Source organism: Carlito syrichta, unplaced genomic scaffold, assembly GCF_000164805.1.
Source record: "Carlito syrichta isolate Samal-C Ts95f unplaced genomic scaffold, Tarsius_syrichta-2.0.1 Scaffold311144, whole genome shotgun sequence".
Classification (NCBI taxonomy): domain Eukaryota; kingdom Metazoa; phylum Chordata; class Mammalia; order Primates; family Tarsiidae; genus Carlito; species Carlito syrichta.
This window is the reverse complement of record NW_007255240.1, coordinates 238,050-262,537: the sequence shown is the minus strand read 5'-3', so window position 1 is coordinate 262,537 and position 24,488 is coordinate 238,050. Positions and strand designations below refer to the sequence as shown.

At 44.9% G+C, this 24,488-nt stretch overlaps 1 protein-coding gene across 1 annotated transcript in view; it reads right to left on the bottom strand.

The window, feature by feature from the left end:
• Window positions 1-18,232: 18,232 nt before the first annotated feature.
• The window catches only part of SELENOS (selenoprotein S), a 9,561-nt gene continuing 3,305 nt past the window's right edge, over window positions 18,233-24,488 (bottom strand). Inside the window, exons 4-6 of the mRNA XM_008068528.2 lie at window positions 20,713-20,802; window positions 20,551-20,629; window positions 18,233-18,922 (exon numbers count right to left, since the gene is read on the bottom strand). Coding sequence (XP_008066719.2) covers window positions 18,843-18,922; window positions 20,551-20,629; window positions 20,713-20,802 — 249 coding nt within the window. The 3' untranslated portion in view covers window positions 18,233-18,842. The remainder of the gene's footprint in view (window positions 18,923-20,550; window positions 20,630-20,712; window positions 20,803-24,488) is intronic.

The following is a 24,488-nucleotide window of genomic DNA, read 5'->3' as shown; positions in this document are numbered from 1 at the left end:
TCCACTCACCTCAGCCTCCCTAAGGCGCGGGATTACAGGCTGAGCCACCGAGCCCGGCTGATTTCATTCTTTTTTATGGTTGAATACTAATTAACCCATTATGTATATGTACCACATTTTCCTTATACATTCATGTGTTGATGGACACTTGGGTTGATTTCATACCTTGGCTATTGTGAACGGTGCTGCAGTATACATGGGTATGCAGATACCTCTTAGATATACTGATTTCCTTTCTTTTGCATATATACCCAGGAGAGGGATTACTGGGTCATATGGTAGCACTGTTTTTAGCTTTTTGAGTAACATCCACACTGTTCTCCATAATGGCTATACCAATTCATGTTCCCACCAACAGTGTTTGAGGGTCCCCCCTTCTCCACATCCTCACTGGCATCTGTTATATTTTGTCTTTTTGATACAGGCCACTGTCTCATTTTGGTTTTAATTTGCATTTCTCTGGTGATTAGTGATGCTGAACATTTTTTCATTTACCTAATGGCCATTTGTACAAGGGGGAGGACCCCCCAAAAAACTAGAATTATCTTTTGGAGGGTGGGCCCTTTGTAGTACATGCAGAATTTGTTCCTCCAGATCAAACAGTCAACCAAAGTTTTAATCTGGAAGTTTTGAGAGGGTTGTGTAAATTTGCAGAAGAAACATCCGAGTTGTGGCAAACAAGTGACTGGTTCTTTCACAATGACAAGGCACCTGCTCACACTGCATTCAGTGTTTTTTTTTTTTTTTTGACCCAAAACAGCATGGCTCTTGTGCCCTGCCCTCCTATTCACCGAATCTTGCCCTGAGCAACTTTTTTTTTTTTTTCCCAGATGAAAAAAGTCCTCAAAGGGAAACGTTTTGCCAGTGTGAAGAGGTGAAACAAAAAACGGGACTAAAAGGCAACAGAATTGACAGTTCAAAAACTGTTTTGAGCAGTGGAAAAAGCATCTCAATAAGTGTATTGCAACAGACAGAATACTTTGAAGGTGCCTGCAGTTTAGATATGTAAGAATAAATACAGTTTTTAATAAATATATTCCTGGGGTTTTTTTTGCCCCCCCCCGTATGTCTTCTTTTGAGAAATGTCTATTTGGATCTTTTGTCCATTTTTTAATCAGATTTTTTTTGCTACTGAGTTGTTGGAGCTCCTTACATATTCTGGTTATTAATCCCTTGTCAGTGGAAGAGTTTGCAAATATTTTCTCCTATTCTGTGGGCTTTGTTGATTGTTTCTTTTGCTTTTTAGCTTGGTGTGATCCCATTTGTTCATATTTGCTCTGGTTGCCTGTGCTTTCACGGTCTTACTCAAGAAAGCTTTGCCCAGACCAATGTCCTGGAGGGTTTCCTCAGTTTTTCTCAGTTTTATAGTTTCAGGTCTTACATTTAAGTCTTTAATTCATTTTGATTTGATTTGCATATATGGTAAGAGATAGCTTCATTCTTCTGCATATAGAGACCCAGTCTGAAAATGCCACTTTAATCTACTGGCACTCATGGGCTCTTTTTTTGGAGTCAGAGTCTCATTCTGTTGCCCAGGCTGGAGTGCAGTGGCATGCTCACAGCCACCACAGCCTTGACCTCCTGGACTCAGAAAATTGTTCTGCCTCAGCTTCCCAAGTAGCTGGAACTACCATGCCCAGCTAATTTTTTGATTTATTGTACAGAAGAGGTCTCGCCAAGTTGCCCAGGCTGGTCTCAAACCCTGGACTCAGGCAGTCCTCTCACCTCCACCTCCCAAAGTGCTGGGAATACAGGTTGAGCCACTGCACCCGGTACCAGTTGCAAGTTCAGGCTTCCATAACTTCTGGCAGCCAGTTATACATTGGGGTTCCCACAACCCCCTCCCTGGGTTTGATGAATGCTAGAGCAGCTCACAGAACTCAGGGAGACACCTACTTAACTGTTACTGATACAGATTTTTCAGGTCAGCCTGGGCTTCGTCAGCTCAATGGGTCAGCCAGCCAAGCCCCAAAGAGGGTTGGCTCAAGGGACTGGTAAGCCTGGTCCTGGAAGTGTCGGCTCTGATGGGCTGGCAAGCCAAGCCCTGAGAGTGTTACAGTCCCCAGAAGTTCTCAGCCTCAGAGTCTTGCCTTCTTCCAGCAGCTCTCCCAGTTCAGCTGGTTCCACCGACTGGCAAGTCAGCCATCAGGGTGCACAACTCTTCAGCTCCGACAATCTTCAGGTCGGGGTTCTTGTCTCAGGCCCAGGAAGAATGAGGGAAACGGACAGCTGGAAAGTGAGGAAAGCAGGATTTATTAAGAAGCAGAAAGACTGCCACAGTGGGAGGGGGCCCAAAGGGGTTGTCAATTTGGAGCTGAAACCTGGTGCCTATAGCCCTAAGAGTGAGCTGATTGGCTAGCGCTAGCTGTGAGCTGATTGGTTAGTACTTGGCAGCAAGCTGATTGGTCGTTTTTCTATCCCAGCAGGGAATACTTAAGCTCTAGCTTCAGCGGTTTGCAGGGAGCTTGTTTACCAGCATTGTACCCGAGGACCTGCCCTGTCTGTCTGCCTAGCCTTTCTCTAGCTAGCTCCTGTCTCATTACCAAGGCTTTTTAAAAGGGTACTTGAACAGCCAGATTAAGAGAGGCATAGGGCAGGTCAGGGAGGGTCCTGAGCACAGGAGCTTCTGTTCCCATGGTGTTGAGGTGTGCCACCTCCCAGCACATGCTCGAGTCTTTCCTTAGCTTCTGGTCAGCCTTCATGAATTCCACTCTCCGGAAGCTCCTGGAACCCCAACTCTTGACTTTCATGGAAGCTTCCTTAGGGAGGTGACTGATGAACCACTGGCCATTGGTGATCTACTTCACCTTCAGTGCCTCTCCCTCCACAGAGGGTGGGGGTGGGCTGAAAGTTCCAATCCTCTAATACCACCTTGGCCTTTCCTGTGACCAGCTCAGAACCATCCTGAAACTATCAGTCAACCTTAGCATACAAAAACATGGCACTTTGGAGATAGGATTTTAGGAGTTGGATGCCAGGAAATGAGTTGAAGACCAAATGTGTTTCACAGTATGGCAGACACCATCACTATAATCAAGACACGAACTTGGTATCCCCCAAAAGTGTTCTCCAACCACTCTGTCATCCCTCCCTCCCTGCTCCCCACTGCCATCTCCAGCCACCACTGCCCTGCAACTGTCATGACAGACTGCTTTTTCTAGATTTTTGCAGAAATGAACTGATATGGTACATGTCATTTTTTGGTCTGGCTTCTTTCACACAGTGTAATTATTGTAAAATACATCCATATAGTGGCACATGTTGATATTCTTTCCAGTTTGTTGCTGAGAAGCACTCCATTCTATGAGTATACTGAGGCAGGGTAGCTAGCACAGGTTAGAGGCAGATAAATTTCTTGGAGGCAGGTTTTAAGAAGCATTCAGACATTTTAAATTACGTTTTTATTTACTGCAGGCCAAGCTGGAATGTGAACTCAGCAGCCTACCTAACCTCCATGGCAAATCAAAAGAAAATCACATCAGATATAAGAATAAGACAGCCCAACCTTTCAGTTCATGGTTTAGCACAATAATCACTAAAAATCTTTAAGGTTCCCTGTTAAAGGTGGAAGGCCAAGGCCAAATACCACCCCTTAACTAACCAAAGCCATAGAAAGAATAATAAGACCACTTTTTATTTATTTATTTAATTTTATTTTTTAACTTAATTTTTTTATTTTGAAGATGTGGGGTACAATTCAGGATTGGGTATACAAATGTTCATTATGCAGGTGTCCTTGCTGATGAGGTGTGCCCCTTCTTCCCCAGGTAAATTCCTACTACTGCCAATCCAGCTTTCCTGCCCCCCCTCCCAGCAGTTTCCCATTACTGCCAATCCTTTTCATATAGTTTTACGATAATTGTTCAAGGTCCACTCTTGCGTGAGAACATGCGATACTCATTTCTTTGTTTCTGTGAAAGATTACTCAGTATTATAGACTCTAATTCCATTCAGGTTGCTGTGAAGTTCATGATTTTGTTCTTCTTTACGGCTGTGTAATATTCCATTGTGTATATGTACCACTTTTTAAAAATCCAGTCCTCTTTTGATGGGCAGCACAGTTGGTTCCATGTTCTTGCTACTGTGAACAATGCTGCAATAAACATACGTGTGCAGGTATCTTTTTTATCTTTTGAGATCTTCCAGGTATATTCCCAGTAGGGGGATTATGGGGTCATATGGAAGATCGATACTTAGATCTTTTAGGAATCACCACACTGTTTTCCACAGAGGCTGTACTAGTTTACACTCCTCCCAGCAGTGTAGAAGTGTTCTCTTTTTGCCGCATCCTCTCCAGCATCTGTTGTTTTTTGAGTTATTGATGATGGCCATCCTGACTGGAGTTAGGCGGTATTTCAGTGTAGTTTTCATTTGCGTTTCTTTGATGACTAGTGAGGCTAAGCATTTTTTCATGTATCTGCTGGCTGCTCGTGTGACTTTTTTTTTTTTTTGGAGTTGGGAGTCTCACTCTGTCACTCAGACTGGAGTGCAAGTGCAGTGGCCACTCCCGGCCACTGCAGCCTCAACCTCTGGTCTCTGGCGATCCTTTTGCCTCAGCCTTCCAAGTAGCTGGAACTACAGGCGCACGCCACCATGCCCAGCTTATTTTTGATTTATTGTAGAGATGAGGTCTCGCCAAGTTGCCCGGGCAGGTCTCGAACCCGTGGGCTCAGGCAATCCACTCACCTCAGCCTCCCAAGGCGCTGGGATTATAGGCTGAGCCGCCGAGCCCGGCTTTGTGTGACTTCTTTTGAGAAGTGTCTATTCATATCTTTTGCCCACTTTGTAACCGGGTTGTTTGTTTTTTTCTTGTTGGCACTTCTGATCTTATGGCACTCTTGTAGATCTTATGTGTTAGGCCTTTGTTAGACATAACGGTTGGCAAATATTTTTTCCCAGTCTATGGGCTGTCTTCCCGCTCTCTTGATGGTTTCTTTGGCTTTGCAGAAGCTTGTCAGTTTGACAAGTTCCCACATGTCTATCTTATCTCTTATGGCATGGGCACTTGAGGTTTTGATCAGGAATTGATTGCCAGTTCCAATTTCCATAAGTGTGTCTCCTGCATGTTCTAAGGCTCTTATAGTTTGAGGTTTTATATTTAGGTCTTTGATCCATTTCGAGTTTATTTTTGTGCGGTGATAGGTAGGGATCTTGTTTTAATCTTCTGCATGTGATCAACCAGAGACCACCTTTTAACTCATGAATTTGTGAACTGGAAAAGTCTGGCAGGTTTCCTGAGACAACATGTGTTCTGGAAAAGACCACTCCTCCTCCCATGCCTGCCATCAGAGGCAGAGAGATGTCAGTTTCTCTGGAGTAGCAGATACCTGTGCTCTACCCACTTTGGTATATCAATTGTTGTGAAAATATATCTAGTTTCTTAGTCAAAAGCAAACTTGCCAGGCACAGTAGCTCATGCCTGTAATCCCAGCACTTTGGGAGGCAGAGGTGAGAGGATTGCCAGAGCTCAGGAGTTCAAGACCAACCTGAGCAACATGGCGAGACCTCATCCCTACAATTAAAAAAAAAAAAAGCAAATTCACAAATTCTTTTTCTTTTTTTCTTTTTGAGTTGGAGTCTCATTCTGTCGCCTAGGCTGGAGTGCAGTGGCACGCTCCCGGCCACCGAAGCCTCGACCTGCTGGGCTCCGGCGATCACTCCGTCTCAGCCTTCCAAGTAGCCAGAACTACAGGTGTGTGCTACCACACCCAGCTAATTTTTTATTTATTGACTCACAAGTTGCCCAGGTGAGTCTCCAACCCACGGGCTCAGGCAATCTACTTGCCTCGGCCTCCCAAAGTGCTGGGATTACAGGCTGAGCCACAGAGCCTGGTCAGTCTTTCTTTTTTAAGAGAGAGGCTTGCCTGTACCAGGACTTTCTGGTATGAAATTTCTGCATGCCCTTTCTTTCTTCTTCTCACTAATAATCTTAGTTTTAAAACTTTGCTGGCCATTCTAAAATTCATTTTAGGGTTGAGTCAAAGAATCCACAAGCTTTGAGCCACACCCCTCCTGCCATCATATATCACAATCTATCTATCCATTCACCTGCTGATGGATATGTGAATTGGTTTTAATTTGGGCTTGATGACTAAATTGCCTTTTTCTTTTCATTACCAAACTCCTAGCTTTTAATGTGTGCTAAACTCCAACCTGACTCTGGCAGACAAAGAAGGAAAAATATCAAAGTCTTTTATTGAAAGGATATAACATAGAGTCAGTATACCCAATGAGCAGCCATGTCAACATTGCCTAGATCTCTCACGTTTTGCTAGCAGTTCACTTTAATTTACCCTCTAATCACTAGCCAAGGGCAGAACCAGTTTCTCAGAGGTAGTGATTGATAATTGTTTTCCAACCCCTCCCCAGCTTGTTTTGTACTTATTAGTTTTTTTAAATTTCAAGTATTTTCCTCCACCCATAAGACCCATGTTAATCTAATCAACCCTTTGTGACCTTCATGACACAGACAGACCCCATCACCTTGGCAGTAATCATGACCAACCCACCCATCTACCTGCTGTCCATTACGTGACATCAGTACCTATGCTACCTGCCCTAAGTGGACCACCAGCCAATCACCTAAATGACCTGCCCTCAACAAAGGGAAGGATTAAAAGACATTCAACTTCAAACAGCAGTAGCCACTGCTTTGTTAAACCCTGGTGTGTCCACGTGGCTCTTTGAGACATGGGTTCCATGTTTCCTAGCCTTGGCCCTCTCCCCTACCTTGGGGAGGTGAATCTCCTCTCTCTTCTAATTTACTTTATAAATAAATAGTATTTTTCAATGTAACTTCTGTGCAATTCTTTGCATGTTTCATGCAGTACGGGATTATTTGCACACCCGTCAGGCAGGCCTGACCTAACATTTTGGGGTCCCACTGGGATTTTTTTTTTTTTTTTTGAGTCAGAGTCTCACTCTGTTGCCCATGGCACGCTCATGGCCACCGCAGCCTCGACCTGCTGGGGTCAGGAGATCCTTCCGTCTCAGCCTTCCATGTAGCTAGAACTATAGGCATGCGCCATCCTGCCCAGCTAATGTTTGTGATTTACTGTAGAGATGAGGTCTGGCCAAGTTACCCAGGCTGGTCTCAAACCCGTGGGCTCAGGCAGTCCTCCCACCTCAGCCTCCCAAAGTACTGGGATTATAGGCATGAACCACCGCACCTGGCCCCACTGGGATTTTAAACTAACATTTATGATTTTGTAAAGCTGTCTCTTAGGGACTCTGGTATCTTACCTGGTCTGTCTGAACTCTGCCCCCAGCACCCATAGAAATGCATCTACATATCAAAAAACTCTGCTTCCTTATCTTCCTCAAACTCTCCATTTCTTTTACTGCTTTCAAGTTTCCTTAGATAACCATGCTGACTAGTTCAGAAAACCTCTGAATCCACCTGCAGCCGGCAGACCTCTTGGAAATGTCCCTGGATTGAACCTGTGTAAATCTCACATGTATTGATTTATGGTTTTTGTAACTTCTGTCTGATACGGGGACCGGTATCGTCTGTCCATAGTGTCACAACCCCTAGAAGAGGGCATGGCAAGTATCTGAGTGCTCCTGCAGGTGCCCACATTCCTGAGAGTTAACAAAAGGTGGCTTCCCCTTGTCTCCTACAGGCTCCCAGTAACTTAAAAGAACACTTGACTTCCCTGCAGACTGTGCCCAATTAACTGAGAGATGTAAATTCCCATTTGCTCCCTTTTCTCAATGTTATGGTCTTTGATTTGCATAACTTTTGCATATCACAACATGTATGATGTAACAATGTATAGTTAACTCACTTTATTCTGTGGCGAGCTTGATTAAGGCTTCTGCTGGGTGTCACTGATAAAACGCTGAGATACCTCTGGTAACTGGCGCCAGGACCATAAAATGCCATTATTGACAAAATGTGGCTGTAACTTAAGTTCTATATAATGCTCTGCTAGTCACGTAGTCAATGTATCGTACCAACAACCCTGAACTTATAAAAGCGGACTGTAAAACTTGAAGGGTGAGCAGAACCATTTTAAAGAGGCCAAAAGCCCACTCTACTCCCTGGATTCAAACTCAGAAATAAAACTCTTTCTACCAGCTCCCCGCCCCTTTGATTTAATGGTATCAAGGAAGAGCAGCCGAGCATTACTCAGACCATAACCTGTCCTCCTAAATTGCATATAACCAAGCCACCATTCAACCACAGTGGACACATGCTCTCAGGACCTCCTGGGGACATAGGCCAAGGGTCTATTTAGGTCCTCAAGTTGGCCAGCATAAACATCCTAAAATATTTTACAGAATTTGGCATCTTTTCGCCAACAAGCTGCTGGGAATATTCATGTGCAAGTCTTTGTGTGGACATGTGCTTGTGTTTTTTTTCCCATTTCTGAACAGAATGGCTGAATCGTATGGTAGGTGTAATTTCACTTTCCAAGGAACTGCCAGACTGTTTTCCATTTTCTATTTCTACCAGGAGTGTGTGAGTTCCAGTTCATCCATATCTTCACCAATACTTGGGATTTGTAATTTCAGCCTTTCTGATAAATTATAGTCGTATCTCATTGTGGCTTTAATTTGCATTTTTTAAATGACTAACGATGTGGGCCTGGAAAACATTCTTAAAATGGAATTAGGAGACCGGGCTGCTCAGCTACTTAAAGAGGGAGCCACAGGTCGCCGGTCATCCATGGCAGGCTGTGGCATCACGGGCATTCCAAGTATCCCAGGCAATGGGCTAGGAAAGTGGGCGATAGCAGAACAAGGCAGTGGAGACCAATGGCTGTGAAACAGGCACAGTGGCAACATGGGTGATTATGAAGTCCGGGGTCAGCTGCCTTCTTCTAATGGCCCTCGACTGTGTACGCAGGGAGAAGGACATGGTCCAATGTAGAACACAAGAGGAAAATGAGAAGCCCGCTGGAATTCCTCCATCCTCGGCAATTGTAAGAGAGACATGGCTGGAGCAAAGCCCATGCCTGACTGTGAGGGTGGCAGAGCAGCACTGCCAGTCAGTGGAGCGCTGAGCCTGCCTGGTCTCTCATGCTGAGGGCCTCTCCTGTGGACACCGATGCCCTCAGGCCTCACTCCCCATGATGGCTTCCTTTTTATTGCTCCAAGCCTAGAAAGTTGGAACCCAGACGGAACAGTACAAGCCTGCTGGGGAAGGACACAGCTGTCACTAGCAGTGTGGCAGGACTTCATTCATCCACACCGGCAGGAGGTCGGAAGAATCACAACAGTGAACCCCAGGGGTGTCAGGAGGAGGAGGATGGATCACAAAGCTTGCTGGAGCCCAGCTTATGGGAATGGAATTCAAGGCTGACTGTGTTGGCCGGAGCACATCTGCTAAGCTCCTGACGTGAAGCCAGCAATCAAGGTGGCCTAGGGTCAATGTCCCAGGGGCTGGCCTGATTGGACTGCAGAGATGGGCTCTTGCAGGTCAGCCTCTTGGGGCAAGAACTGGGTGGGGTAGACACGGGGGGGGGGGGGCACAAACAGACACCACCCAGCATGGCCCCTCCCCACTTTCCTCTAGCCTGCTTCCTCCTGTGGCCACTGCCCACACTGTTAAAGAATGCTGCTGTCCCCCCTGCCCCCAAACAGCACCCAAGGAATGTCCCCTGAGCCATCCCTGCAGAGTATGGGGTGGGGGGTAGGGGGCGGAACTGAGCAAGTTACATGTGGTATATCCATGCAACGTGTGTGTCTATTGAGCCTTTGCACTATACCCCATGAGGAAAATCCCTACACAAAACTGTTTGCTGTAGGCCACTGTATTTGCTTCCTGGTGGCATATCACAGAAATTTATTCTCATTTGTCTAGAGGCTGGAAATCCACAATTAAGGTGTTGATAGGGCCACATTCCCACCAGGGTCTCTAGCAGAGGATCCTTATCTTTTTGAGCTTTTTGTAGCCCAAGCTTTCCTTGACTTGTGGCTGCATCACTCCTATCTTGGCCTCTGGCTTCACACAGCCACTTTCTTCCAGTGTCTGTCTTCTCCCCTTCTTATAAGGACAAAATTGGTTATAGACTAAACTGTATTTCCCCAAAATTCACATGTTGAAGCTTTCACCCTCAGGACTTCGAAATGGGACTGTATTTGACAATACGGCTTTTAGATAATTAAGTTAAAATGAGGCCATTCGGGTGGGTCCTAATCCAGACTGACTAGTGTCCTTATAGGAAGAGATTAGAATATACAGAGACAGAAGGGGGTAAGTGTACACAGAGAAAAGACCACGTGAGGAGGCAGCAAGAGGGCAGCCAGTTGCAAGCCAAGGAGAAAGGCCTCAGAGGAAACCAACCCTGTTGACACCTCCAACTTCCAGCCTTCAGAACTCTGAGGGGATAAATGTCTGTGGCTAAAGCCACCTAGTTTGCAGTATCTTTTTACTGTAGCCCTAAAAAAACCCAGTACACTCATCACATTGGGTTAGGGCCCATGCTGATTCAGTATGACCTTAACTTGATTACATCTGCTAAGGCTGTATTTCCAAATAAGGTCATAGTCCCAGGTACTAAGGGTTAAGACTTCAGCGTATCTTTTTGAGTGAGTCACCTTGAGTCTAGGCACCCGTTAGATGCTAGCACCATCTCCAGGGGCTCCCACTTTCAGCTAGGTTCAGCCACTGGAAGGCACTGGCACAACACTGGTGGGTGGGAAGAGACACATCAGAGTGTTTAATCTGGTCTTTCCACTGGGTCACTGGGAGCTGGCTGTCTTTACTGAAGGCTTCTTACGTAGCCCTCTCCTTGAGTTCTCCCAGGTAACAGTTCTCATGCTTTTGGGTATTGATGGCTCCCCAGTGTCACCAGCTGCCCTAGGACTATATCGTACCTGAACCTATCTGCACCTTGGCAGACAGCTCCTTTCCTAAATGCCCCTCAGTGTACCAGTCTGAGCAGGCCATGTTTCCTACTGGGACCCTGATGGATACAGGCCATTTTCTAAGCTCTTTTGGGATTAGGGTGTAGTGCACTGGTCAGAGCTGGATTCTTCACATTTGCTAGGCAGCTCTCGACTGTAAATCTTGGGGATGATCCTCAAGGGTCAAGATAAGGAGCTATTGCACAGGCTAAAAGATATGTCTTAGGCCATGTGACCTGCAAGAACTTACTTCTACAGCAAATGGCCAGTTTCTTCCCTTTGCAACATGACTATCGCTCCTCCTCCTGATGCAGTCTTCCTCCAGCCTTTGCACTGGGACTGGCCTTATGGACTGCTTTGGTCAATGGCACGGTAGCAAAAGTTAGGGCTAGCAGCAACTTGAAAAGCTTGGGGCACATTGCTCTTGGAGTTGCACTGCCATGTGAACAAGCCTGGGCTAACCTGTTGGAACCTGAGAAACACACAGGCCAGTCACCTGCTGCCCCAGCTGACCTGCCAACTGGCCACAGATGCATGAGTGAATGCAGTCAAGATCATCTGAGCTGAGCTCAGCAGAATCTTAGGGAGAAATGGCTGAAGTCATTAAGTTCAGAGCAATTTGGGATGCTGGAGAAGCAAACAGATCCGTCTTCCAAATCAGAGGTCACACTGGCACGCTCACTTCTCTTGCACTTCTCAATAACAAGCACACCCACCGCCTCTGGTCTTTTTTTTTGAGTCAGAGTCTCACTGTTACCCAGACTGGAGTGCAGTGGCACGCTCACGTCCACCAGAGCATCGACTGGCTAGGCTCAGGCAAGCCTTCTGTCTCAGCCTTCCAAGTAGCTGGAACCACAGGTGCCATGCCACCATGCTCATTTTTTTATTTATTATAGAGACGAGGTCTCACCAAGTTTGTCCAGGCTGGTCTTGAATCCTGGGGCTCAGGCAATCCTCTCGCCTCCATCTCCCAAAGTGCTGGAATTAGAGGCATGAGTGAGCCCGTGCCCAGCTTGACATGCCCTTTTTTATTGCAGACTGTTTTACAATAGTGAGGAGGCTGGAAGTGAGCTCAACTGAGAGATTTGGAATAGCTGCTCCAAGGGGTTGATGGGTCCTGCATCAACATTTGCATTGACTCTTGCAGCTGGTCTCCCAGCATTGTGCTAACCAAGTCATGATGCTGAAGGCAGCAAGCAGCAGTGAAGTGTCCAGACACCTGCTGAGGCCCACGTGGACTCCCAAGGTGGACACAGTTACTGTGGAGTATTAGGAACTGGTACTAATACTCGGCACCAGTCTCCAGGTCTGTGGGTATGGATGAATGTTTGTGTTCCTCCCAAATTAATATTGAAATCCTTACCCCCAACGTGATGGTATTAGGTCATGGCGCCTTTGGGGGGTGATTATGTCATGATGGAATAAGTGCCCTTAGGAAAGAGGTCCCCCCTTAGGAAAGGGGCCCCAGAGAGCTCTCTCCATTATGTAAGGACACAAGGAAAAGTTGGCCATCCGCGACCTGGATGGGGGTCCTCGCTAGAACCCAACCATGCTGGCACCCTGATCTTGGACTTCCAGCCTTCAGGGCTGTGAGAAATGCCTGTTGTTTATAAGTCATCCGGTCTGTGGTACTCTATGACAGCAACTAAGACAGAGATAAAGGTGATTTCATCTCTATATTTTTCCTAATACTTCCAACTCCTACATTTCCCACAAAAGTGGGATGTGTGGCTACAGAACAAACATAAGTTAGATCCCTCTAGGTCAGATGTTTTCTTAGAGCACCTGCTTCCCATCTGTGGCCTGCGTCAGTTATCATCACCTGCTTTTGTGACTGCTCAGTGCTTATCTTCCCCTACAGATCCCAAGACCTTGGGGCAGAGGCCACACTGGGCTGTTTAGCACCCCCAGGCCTGCCCTGAGCCTTCAGTTTCCCAGATTCCACCATTTTTGTGAGCTGATAGAACACTTGAATTGGGGGATGATATGCTGACATTTTACCTTAAGCCATAAATACCCATCTGTACAATCCCTAAAAGACATGCTTATACATCTGTTGTATATACAATGCCACTTACACCGAGTGGTATTAGAGTGATGGTTACCTTCCTTCCTTCCTTTTATAACTCCATGAGGTGGGTACTTATGGCTGTCAGGCCCTGTTCCAGGTACCCAGAAAGCATTTACAAAACAGAGACAACTCCATTTTGTCTTAGACTGGGTGAAAGACAAAAATGATTACAAGATGTGACAGTTTTACACAGGGAAAAACTGGATGTTCTGACTGCATGCAGCAGTCACCCTGACCTGGCCTGTGGGCTTCCTCTGGAGTTGGGGGAGAGGGATCCCCTCAGCCACTGGATGAGATTGAGTGTAGGTAGAAAAGAGAACAGGTCCAAAGACTGAGCTCAGAGTCATCTCAGGGGTTAGAAGTCAGCAAAGTGAAGGAAAAAGCAGCAAGAGACAGAAGAGGGCCAGGTGCAGTGGCTCATGCCTATAATCCCCGCAATTTGGAAGGTGGAGGCAAGAGGATTGCCTGATGCCAGAGGTTTGAGACAAGCCTGGGTAATTTGGCGAGACTTCATCTCTACAATAAATCAGGGCCAGAAGCAGTGGCTCACACTGAGAATCCCAGCACTTTGGGAAGCCAAGGTGAGAGGATTGCTTGAGCCCATGGGTTCGAGACCAGCCTGGGTAACTTGAGGAGATCTCATCTCTACAACAAATCAAGAAATATTAGCCAGGTGTGGTGGCATGTGACTATAGTTCTAGCTACTTGGACAACTGAGGCAGAAGGATCGCCTGAGCACACTAGGTCCAGGCTATGGTAGCCATGAGCATGTCACTGTCCTCCAGCTTGGGTGACAGAGTGAGACTCCAATTCAAAAACAAAACAACAACAAAAAAAACACAATAAATCAAAAAATTAGCCAAGCGTGGTTCCAGTTATTTGAAAGGCTGAGGTAGAAGGATTGCTAGAGCCCAGCAGGTCGAGGTTGCAGTAGCCATAAGTGTGTCACTGCACTCCAGCCTGGGTATCAGAGTGAGACTTTGACTCAAAAACAAAAAACAAACAAACAAGAAAAGACACTGAGAAGTAGCCAGAAAGGAAGGAGAAAATCAGGCAAGCTTGGCATTCCAGAAGCCAGTGCATCTTGTCTTTAAAAGAGTGCTCAATTATTACAAAGGATGCTCACTTGAGTATTGAGATGATCCATCAGACTTACTACCCAGGTGACCAAGAATAGCTTTAGAACAGATGTAACAGCAAACGGAGGAGAAACTGGGGAGAATATAGAAAACTTTCTCAGGAAGACTAGAGACCATGGCACCTGGCAAAGTAGAGAGGTATGGGCAGTCATGGGGGAAAAACCAGAGTGCGGAGGTTTAGATGGTGAGAGGAGGAGGGCAGCAAGGAGGGGCATGTAGAAAATGCACTATTAAGTCAAGTAAGAGGAGACCAAGGCCTCCAGCTGACGTAGAGGACAGAAAATGTTCACTCAAAGCTTACTCTGCAGGGAGCACCAGGGGAAACCAGGACTCTGCTTACTGACAAGGCCTTGCTCTTTATGAGAAAGACGTAGCATGTTTGAGTATTTGGCTAGAGGGAACCAGTGGAGTTGGCACGAGGGAAGGGAGAAGTAGAGGGAGAGCAAGGAGTCCCTGAGAGAAAGTATGGGATCCAAGCATGACAGCTCAATCTCTCTCCCCAAGCATTTGGTCAAGGACAGCTCTATCCACTAAACATTTCAACTGAAGTTTTGTGTGTATTCTACCCAACAATTTACTAATATTGCTCCATGACTAGGATGGAAAGGCCACACATACATCATTTAAACTTAAAAGCTCCTAGTCAGGTGCACTGGCTTACATCTGTAATCCCAACTCTTTGGGAGGTCAAGGAGAGAGGATGCCTAGCCCAGGAGTTTGTGACCAGCCCGGGCAACTTAGTGAAATGTCTCCACAATAAGTAAAAAAAATTAGCCAGGCGTGGTGGCACACATATAGTCTCAGTTACTTGGAAGACTGAGGCGGAAGAATCACCTGACCCCAGCAGGTCAAGGCTGCGGTAGCTATGGGTGTGCCACTGTACTCCAGCCTGGGTGACAGAGAGACCCTGATTAAAACAAACAAACAAAAAAAGGTTAACAGCTCCCAAGTGTCTACCACATCAGTTCCAAGCTCAGCATCTTGTAGCCTCTGATGCAGACAGGGCAGAATGTATGGCCTAGGTTTAAAATGCTTTTATGGGCTGGGTATGGTGCCTCATGCCTATAATCCCAGCTCTTTGGGAGGCCAAGGTGAGAGGATTGCCTGAGCCCACAGGTTTGAGACCAGCCTGGGCAACTTGGCAAGACCTCACCTCTACAAAAATAAAAAAATTAGCTGGGCATGGTGGTAATGCCTGTAGTTCCAGCTACGTGGAAGACTGATGTGGAAGGAGCATCTGAGCCCAGCAGGTCGAGGCTGTGGTGGCCATGAGCATGCTACTGAACTCCAGACTGGGCAACAGAGTGAGACTCCGACTCAAAGGTAAAAAAAAAAGTTTTTATGGCTCTGGCCTGGTCCCTTCTTCCCCAGGAGCCTTAGGTTCTGGCCTTTTTGCTTCTGCCCCTAATTCCTCATTATTTCAAGAAATGGGCAAGACCTACCTTCCCTGGCAACCTCAGTCCACCCTTCCGAAATGCTTACTGCCCTACAGATCTGTACCAGTCTTCACCTAATTCATCATTATTCCACATGGCAATTGCTTCATTAGCTAGACTACTCCCCACAACTTGATTACCTAAGGCTCCCGGCAGGCAGGAACCAGGACCATGTAGACTATAGTGATTAGGGGCTTGGACTAGTTACTAAACCCCTCTGTACTTCAGTTTCTGAAAACCAAGGATCTGAGTGGGGATTAAATACAAAAGTATGTACCTGCCACATGGAAAGTGCTCTTCAAATGCTAACTAATGAAAGTTTCCCTCTCCCCTCCATTATCTGATCAATTCTCCATATGACACTAGCCTTCCACCACAAGAAAGTGCAAGATGCAAGGGGGACATTCAGAATTCCGGCATGGTTTTTTCCCATGCTCATGCCCTGATAATTCCTGAATTTATGGAAAAAGTGAGACTTGAAGGTAAGCAGTCACATCTAATAGCATACTAAAACATGCCCCTCTTTCTATCTTTATTTAGTTCCCTTATATTTATTACAAACCTTGTGTCGAGGGCTGACCTGTAATAGACTTTAGCCAGGGAACTGCTCTGCTACACAAGGCCCCATCTAGGACCCCGCTACTAAAAAGCTTATCATTGAGAGCCACTTTACATGAGTTTTGCTACAGAAAATATATTGAAGGCATAATTATTTAAAAGAGTCTTTATATGCTACAAGGGAATCTCTTTAGATGTAAATAAATATGGATGAAATACTTTAATGTAGGTATAAATGTTCCTTGTAAATCTTCCATACTGGTTGGAAGCCAACCCAGTTAAAATCTGGAAAGTGGACTAGGGGGTCCAGGGCTTCCCTATACCTCACAAGGCCTACCCTTGTTTCCACTGACCTGCTTCTGCCCTAAGACCCCAGTTTTTTCCACAGTCAAATAAAACAAAAATTTTGCCGGGCGTGGTGGCTCAAGCCTGTAATCCCAGAGCTTTGGGAGGCCGAGGTGAGAGGATTACCTGAGTCCAGGGGTTTGAGGTCAGCCTGGGCAACCTGGCAAGACCTCGCCTCTACTAATAAATAAAAATATTAGCTGGGTGTGGTAGTGTGCACCTGTAGTTCCAACTACTTGGAAGGCTGTGGTGGAAGGATTGCCTGAGCCCAGCAGGTCGAGGCTGCGCTAGTCGTGAGAGTGCTACTGCACTCCAGCCTGGGTGACAGAGTGAGACTCCAACTCAAAAAAACAAAACAAAAAACACCAAAAATCTCTCTAGACTCAAAGACTTAGTCTTGCGTATGCCACTCTGTAACTGCACTGCTCAAGTGTCCTATTTCCACTCCCTCACGCCTTCTCTAACAGATTTTAAGTCCCACAAAACCAGACTTCATTTTCCCCTTTATATGGCAAGAGACAACCACAGAATACTCTACCTGCATCAGATATTCAATAAAGTGTGAATTTATATATGAAACCATTCCAGAATACTGTTCCAGCTAATTATCCCTATTCTGAAGGCTAATTCTGCACCTTCTTCACGATGGAGACTCTACAGTAGGGGCTCACAAACTACAGCATGCAGTCAAATGCAGTCGATGAGCAAAGAATCTTTTTAGAAAATAATCCTGGCCGGGTGTGGTAGCTCATGTCTATAATTCCAGCACTCTGGGAGTCTGAGGTGAGAGGACAGCCTGAGCCCATGAGTTTGAGATAGCCTGGGCAATATGGTGAGACCTCATCTCTACAATAAATAAAAAAATCAGCTGGGTGTGTTGGCACACGCCTCCAGTCAGCTGCTTGGAAAGCTGAGGTGGAAGGTTCGCCAGAATCCAGCAGGTTGAGGCTGTGGTAGCTGTGAGTGTGCCACTGCACTCCAGCCTGGGCACAAAATGAGACTCTGACTCAATAAAAGAAAAAATTCTGCACTGGGCATAGTGGCTCATGCCTGTAATCCCCGCACTTTGGGAAGTAGTGGCAGGAGGATTGTTTTAAGTCCAGAAGTTTGAGAACAGATTGGCCAACATAACAAGACCTCATCTCTACCAAAAAAAAAAAAAAAAGTAATAATAATAATAATAATAAAAAATACATTAATAATAATAGACAAAAAAAAATTAGCTAAGTGTGGTGGCATTCACCTATGGTTCCAGCTACTCAGGGGGCTGAGGTGGAATGAACGCCTGAGTCTAGGAGCTGGAGGCTGCAGTGCCACGGCCACTACTGGTGGGTGACAGAGTGAGACACCTGACTTAAAAAAAAAAAATTCCTTAAAAAAATGTAAAAACCACCAGGTGTGGTGGCATGCACCTGTGGTTCCAGCTACTTGGAAGGATCACCTGAGCCCAGCAGGTAGAGGCTGCAGTAGCTGTGAGCGTGCCATGACACTGCACACCTAGACGACAGAGACTCAGACTCTAAAATATTTACATCTGGCCCTTTATAGGAAACCCGATAAAATCTCTAGACAAGAATATAATAAATGAATCTTTAGACAAGAATATAACAAATGAGTCATGGTGTAAGGGGTATGAGGTATAGGGCTCTTAGAAACCTGGCCTGCCTACAAGGTACCTTGAAGCAAGATGTTTGTTTACCCTAGTAATTCAGCAACCAACCTGCAAGTGCAAAACCCCAAAGAGTCAGACATTCAAAATCACTGCAGCTGTATGCCACTTGCCATGTTAATTTCAGGTGAGGAATAATAAATAGAGAAATAAGTAATATTAGTTGGAAGTTGTGAGTAAGCTGTTTAATATTTGATAGACAAATTCAAGTTCATAAGGAAATTTTCTTGAATTTAATACAGATGCTAAAAATGTTACTCACTTTTTTTTAATATTTACAGTCTCTTTTTTTTTTTTTAACAAAGTTCTGTACATAAAAATAAATATACAGAAATAAACCCCATCAACTGTCTGCATCAGTAATCCTCACTGGTGGGCTCACCATTTATAAGGAAGACATCATTCAACGCAACCTGTCACAGAGACTGTCCTATCAGCAAGGACTTCTAACTTAAAAGATCATTTCTAGGCCTCTTTTACCAAGATTGTTAATCATCTAGAGGCCTTTACCTACCAGCTACCAATTAACCATGAAATCAATGGATGCAATCACTGTCTAAGTGGGATGTGATCAATGACCTAGTGCCTAGTGGCACTGTCTATACCCTATGCTGACTGAAGCCCTTAAATATGCAGGTAAGTCAGGGAACAGAAATAAACCCTGGCTTCACCTGGCTAGTCACTGTGAAAAGCATGCGTAAGGCAATTGAATTGAGGGTTAAGGATTCATCTTGCTAATGTCAAAAGCGACACTAACAAGAGTCTTAGCCTCATCCACCAGATGATGGGCCTCTGCGTCCAGGTCTCCAGGAGCAGGTTCCACCTCCTTCACCAGACAAAGGGTTATAACCTGGGATGAGAAAAAGGAGAACAGTACTGACTGACAACAATCTGAAACTCTGGGAACATTCTATATAAAAAAAAAAAATTATGAGACTGACACGCAAAGCACTACAAAGGTAAGGATTCTATTTGCATAAGTATTAAAAAAAAACTTTTAGCTACCATATGAAAAAATACTTTATATCGTGATTATCATTTGAACTAACTCTAGTGAGGAAAAAAAGTCGCTATTCAGCTTCTTGGTTTTTAACTCCCCAAAACACATGCAAAAAATTCACCAAAAAACCTCTCAAGATGGCCTGATTTAAGTATACAAACACTTTTCTCACAGTGCTTAACAAAACATATACATTCAAACAAGGGCTGTTCAAGCTACAGAAAACAGATTCTAAAAATCAAAAAATGATGGAACATGCCATTTATACAAGTCAGAAATAGATCAGCTGTGTCCTTGCCTCCTTCTCCTCTGTGAGCTTCCCAAAGTCAATGGACAATTGGTGACTTGACTGAGTGCTCAGGCTCTAGAGCCAGCCAGAACTTAAATGTGTTGGTTTTGCTCCTTACTTCCAGTGGAATCTTTGGGCAATGAATCCCTATGCCTCAGTTTCCTTATCTGTAAAACAAGGCTAGTCAAAGCCCCAGCTCACGATTGCGGGAGACACTCAAAGAGGCCATGCACACAAGCATGTCATGCATGACTCCACTTCTGTTTGTTTATTCATTCATTTTTTTTTTATTTGGAGTCTCACTCTGTCATCCAGGCTGGGGTGCAGTGGCACGCTCACAGCCATCGTAGCCTTGACCTGTTGGGTTCAGGCAATCTGGCAATCCATCTGCCTCAGCTTTCCAAGTAGCTGGAACTACAGACATGCGCCACCACATCCAGCTAATTTTCTGATCGGATACTGTAAAGATGAGGTCTTGCCATGTTGCCCAGGCTGGTCTTGACCCACAGATTCAGGAACTCTCTCACCTCTGCCCCTCCACCTCCTCAAGTACTGGGATCATAGGTGTAAGCTCCACTTTTAAATATCACCACTATGTGTCTGAAAACAGGCTTCCAGCAAGAGCTTTAAAACAGCACTTTCTTTCTAAATGCACCATTTCCCTACAGCAAGCCAGATTTGGGTTCCTGACACAAAGGGGACTAGAGCTCAGCCTTTAAAGTGAGCCAAGTCTGTGGCCCTGTTTCCTTAGAGCCACATTTCCCCTCAGTCCTCAAAGGTTTTGCCAATCAGGTTTCCAGGCCCTGCTGTGCCCCTCTCCTGCAGTGGAGGACACAGTCTTCGGCCTAGAATTGGTCCCTACAAAGTTCTAGTGTTGCACACAGAAAAAGCTCCGAGTGAACATTTGTCCAGCTGGCCCGGAGAAAGTTAAGATGCAAGAAACACGAAGGCCCTGGCTAGAAAGGCCAAAACCACTGTGTTCTAGTCCCTCTAACACTCGTCTGCAAGATGGGCACTATTCCTTAGCTCTCCCCTTAGAGGACGTTCGTGGGATCAAGTGGGAATACTAGCATACAAGCACAGTCATCCCAATTACTTAGTGAGGGCCTAGGAGGCACCTGCATCTATTTCCTTTTATATGCAGTAAGTGTTGAAAATCTGTTAATGTTTGCCATCAGTGGGGGCTTACCGCCTCCCCGCAGAGGCTTTCTGTCAGATTTCCGTTTTGGGATGACAGATGAAGTAGAAGGTCCAGGACTGTCTTCTTCCTGTTTGAACATACACAGGTGTTAAGAAGTAATTAGGACATTCTCTTCAACAATCTTCATCCAGACAAAGTCTCCAGTCACACCTGTGGCTTCTTTGCATTTCCTTTGTAACTTTTTCCTTCTTGCATGCTGTCCCACATTTCAATCTTCTGTCTCCTTTTTTCTTCTTCAAGCTGAGAAAGAATCACACATTGCAGAGAAAGAATTCATAAGCTGCCATCTTTTTCAAAGAAAACGTCAATTCTGACCTTTCTTAACCCTTTATACTTGGAGTCATCTTGCGGATCACCTGCCAGCAACTCAACCACACTTTTTTATGAAACAGGGAAAAACAAATCACTTCATACTATACAGTATAGCACTGGAACCAATTATTTTACTGTAATTATATTTGGCTTATAATGGAATTTTGGACATTGAGGAACTTATTTATGACAGAAAAGTCAAAATTTTATGTATTTTCAAATGTGTGGTAACATGTGAAACAGGCACTGACACGCATTGCAGGCTCATTGATGCATGCTGTACAATGGTAATTTGTTTGACGTCTTTCACCTGTTTTCCTATTTGAACAGACAATGCAGTCTCATCATCTTCCTCCCACATTAATAATATGTAATTTATCGTCCAGTCTGTGCACCACTGTGAATGCACTTCTCTTTCTATGTAACATTAGTTAATTTTTTTTAAACGTATATCTCAGTATATATTCCATGTCTGTAGTTACTTTTTTGTGTAATTTGAATGAAAAATTTCAAGGAAACATACATTTCTGAAAAATCTGCACTGGCATAAGTTTGTCCTGTATAATCACCAGCAATCTCTTTATGTCATCTTAGAAGGGACATCTGAGTGCAAAGGGCTAATTGTCTTTTAAAACAAAACTTCACCCTCATTTTCTTTGGTTTATAAATCTGTTGTGTGGCTAGGCGTGGTGACTCAGGCCTATAATCCCAGCACTTTGGGAGGCCAAGGTGAGAGGACTGCCTGAGCCCACAGATTCAAGGCCAGCCTGGGCAACTTGGCAAGCCCTCATCTCTACAATAAATCAAAAAATCAGCCAGGCATGGTGGTGTGTGTCTGTAGTTCCAGCTACTTGGAAGGCTGAGGTGGAAGGATCACTTGAGCCCAGCAGGCTGAGGCTGTGGTGGCCATGAGCATGCCACTGTCCTCCAGCCTAGGCGCAAGAGTGAGACTTCAACTCAAAATAATAATAATAAAATAAAATAAATTTGTTGTGACCTGGTGGTATGATTTTAACACACAAACTGAAACTTTGGTTTTTGTACATTATTAAGTAAAGCAAAACATTTCGTAGGAAGAATACTGATTACATTCTTCTAAATTCACTCCTATCAGGACCTTTTGGTAATGTGGAAGATTTGGAATGTGTGGACAGAGCAGGCTGGCTTTGTTGATACCTGACTGCTCCTGGGGAGTCACTTAACCCCTCTGGCCTGAGGCTGTGAGGAGAGCAAACCTGAGAGTGCTTTGGAAAGCCAAGCACTACGAAAACATTAAGGAAAATGAATCTCAGCAGAAAATTACACCCAACAAGAACCTAGGGGACTGACTCCCAAGGTAGGAAGGAAACGGTGCACTTGATCTCCCCTCTGCTCTAACACCTTGAAGAGCAGCATTCCTGCAGCAACCAAGTATCACAACTCATGTGCATGCCAAGTTCATGCAAATATCTCATTTTCAACGAAATCTAAACCCAAACAGCAGTTCACTGATTCCAATTAAACTGTGATATCAAAAGGATATATGAGAAGATCCTGAAAAAGCACATATCCAGGAATTTCTTTATGGTGTTCAGGGTTCACCACTGTCAAATCCGAAATACCTGTCAACTCACGCTTCCACTGTCTACAAGTGCAGGAGGTCAAGGAGGAGCCATCTCTTGCCATAAAGATGATTTACACTTCTAGATAGCTGTCAAGAACATCAGAATGGAACCACAACTGACAAATTCTGACACCATAAACGAGAAATCTGATTTAACTGTAAACCAGGCAGACTCCATCAGAACTACATACCCTATACAGCTTTAAACTGGACATAGGCTATTTGACCCTCTTCCAATTTCAAGAGGCTCACACTACAATGTTAACAGGTGACCTTTAAAAAGATTTTTTAGCTACATCAGCAAACTGAATGACCAAGCTTTGTTAACACACAAAGAAAATCCAGACACAGAAGGAACTCAACTTATTTTAAAGCTCTAGAAATAAAATAATACTACTTAATGATAGGAAAGCATGGAAGAAAAAAATATGGAATGCTTGGCCAGTGCAGGGTGACAAAGGAACATGGAGAGTAGAGATTTAATTTCCATGATACAGACTTTTACATCAATAATTTTTTTTTAACAGGTGTGATTGCAAAAAGTTAAATAGTAGTACATTTTAGATTAGTGATTATGTAAGCTATATGTGGGCAATCACCTGACATGAACACTGAAGAGGTGACTAAGGAGGGAGGGGAGCGTGGGTGTGGTCTTATTCTGTCCTTCCCTTTCAGGATTCAGCCAAGTTGGAGAGAACAGATGATCATGCAGAAGCAGCAGCATCAAAACCTACCACCAGCAGTAGAGGCACATGGTCCTGGAAACTAGAGAGACAGGCTATGACCTTGCTCTGCCTGAGAGCAGGCAGAGGCTTCCTTTTGAGGAGATGAAGAGAGATTCAGAAACATCTGGATGAAAACTAGAAAGCAGAGTCTACATTTGGTCCTTTCTGGGACACAGATCAAGTCAAAGCTGGTGGACGAGCTAACTCCTGTGAAAGCGGTACAATTCACTTGGCTGCTCACAGCAATCCTTGGTTCTTCCTCCCCCGTGACCTCCATCCACCTCCTCCAACCAAACCTAGTGCCCTAAAAAACACATGTATTTCCCAAGCCCAACTCCTGCTCTTAATCTCTATTAGCATGAGCCCTGGCAGAGGCCCCTGCTGTCTTTCCTGGCTCTCTTTCGATCCATTGAAGAGTGGCCTCAGCAAGTCAGGTCGCATGAGACACACAGTTTAAAACAGCAATGGAGCAAGAAGCTGAAAGTCTATTTTTTGTGTCTGGTGACATGAGACCTGGACATACAATTCTGGGTGGGCCATACTATTGTAAGGGAGTCCTTAAAAAGTAAAAACAGAAACAGAAGACACCTTTCTTTAAGAATAAGTTCTCCCCTAAGCAGTAAGAAATTGTACAAAGATACACTAAGCCAAATGGAAGTGATTCTTGCCACAATTAGCTGTTTCCAGTACCCACCCAAATAGCCACATGCACATACATCTGCTCCCAGCCTTCTGTACCTTTCACTGTAATTTTACATTCACACATTTATCCTAAAACAAAGTATTTTTCTTGATACCACCAATATTTACACAGAAGGCACTAAAATACTTCTTTTAAAAAAAAAATTTTTTTTTAGTTGGAGTCTCACTCTGCCGCCCAGACTGGAGTGCCTCGACCTGCTGGGCGCTCTGGTGATCCTTCCACCTCAGCCTTCCAAGTAGCCAGAACAACAGGTGTGCGCCATCATGGCCAGCTAATTTTTGATTTACTGTAGAAACGAGGTCTCATCAAGTTGCCCAGGTGGGTCTCGAACCCACGCGCTCAGGCAATCCACTCGCCTCAGCCTTCCAAAGTGCTGGGATTATAGGCTGAGCCACCGAGCCTGGCTGAAATACTTCTTATATCTAATGGGATAGGACTCTCTCCTAGAAGCTTATAAACAACACATACACACACAAAGGCATCGTTACCCACAAAGCCTCCAACAATTTCTTAAGACTACATACATGCCGGGCTCGGTGGCTCAGCCTGTAATCCCGTGCTTTGGGAGGCCGAGGTGAGTGGA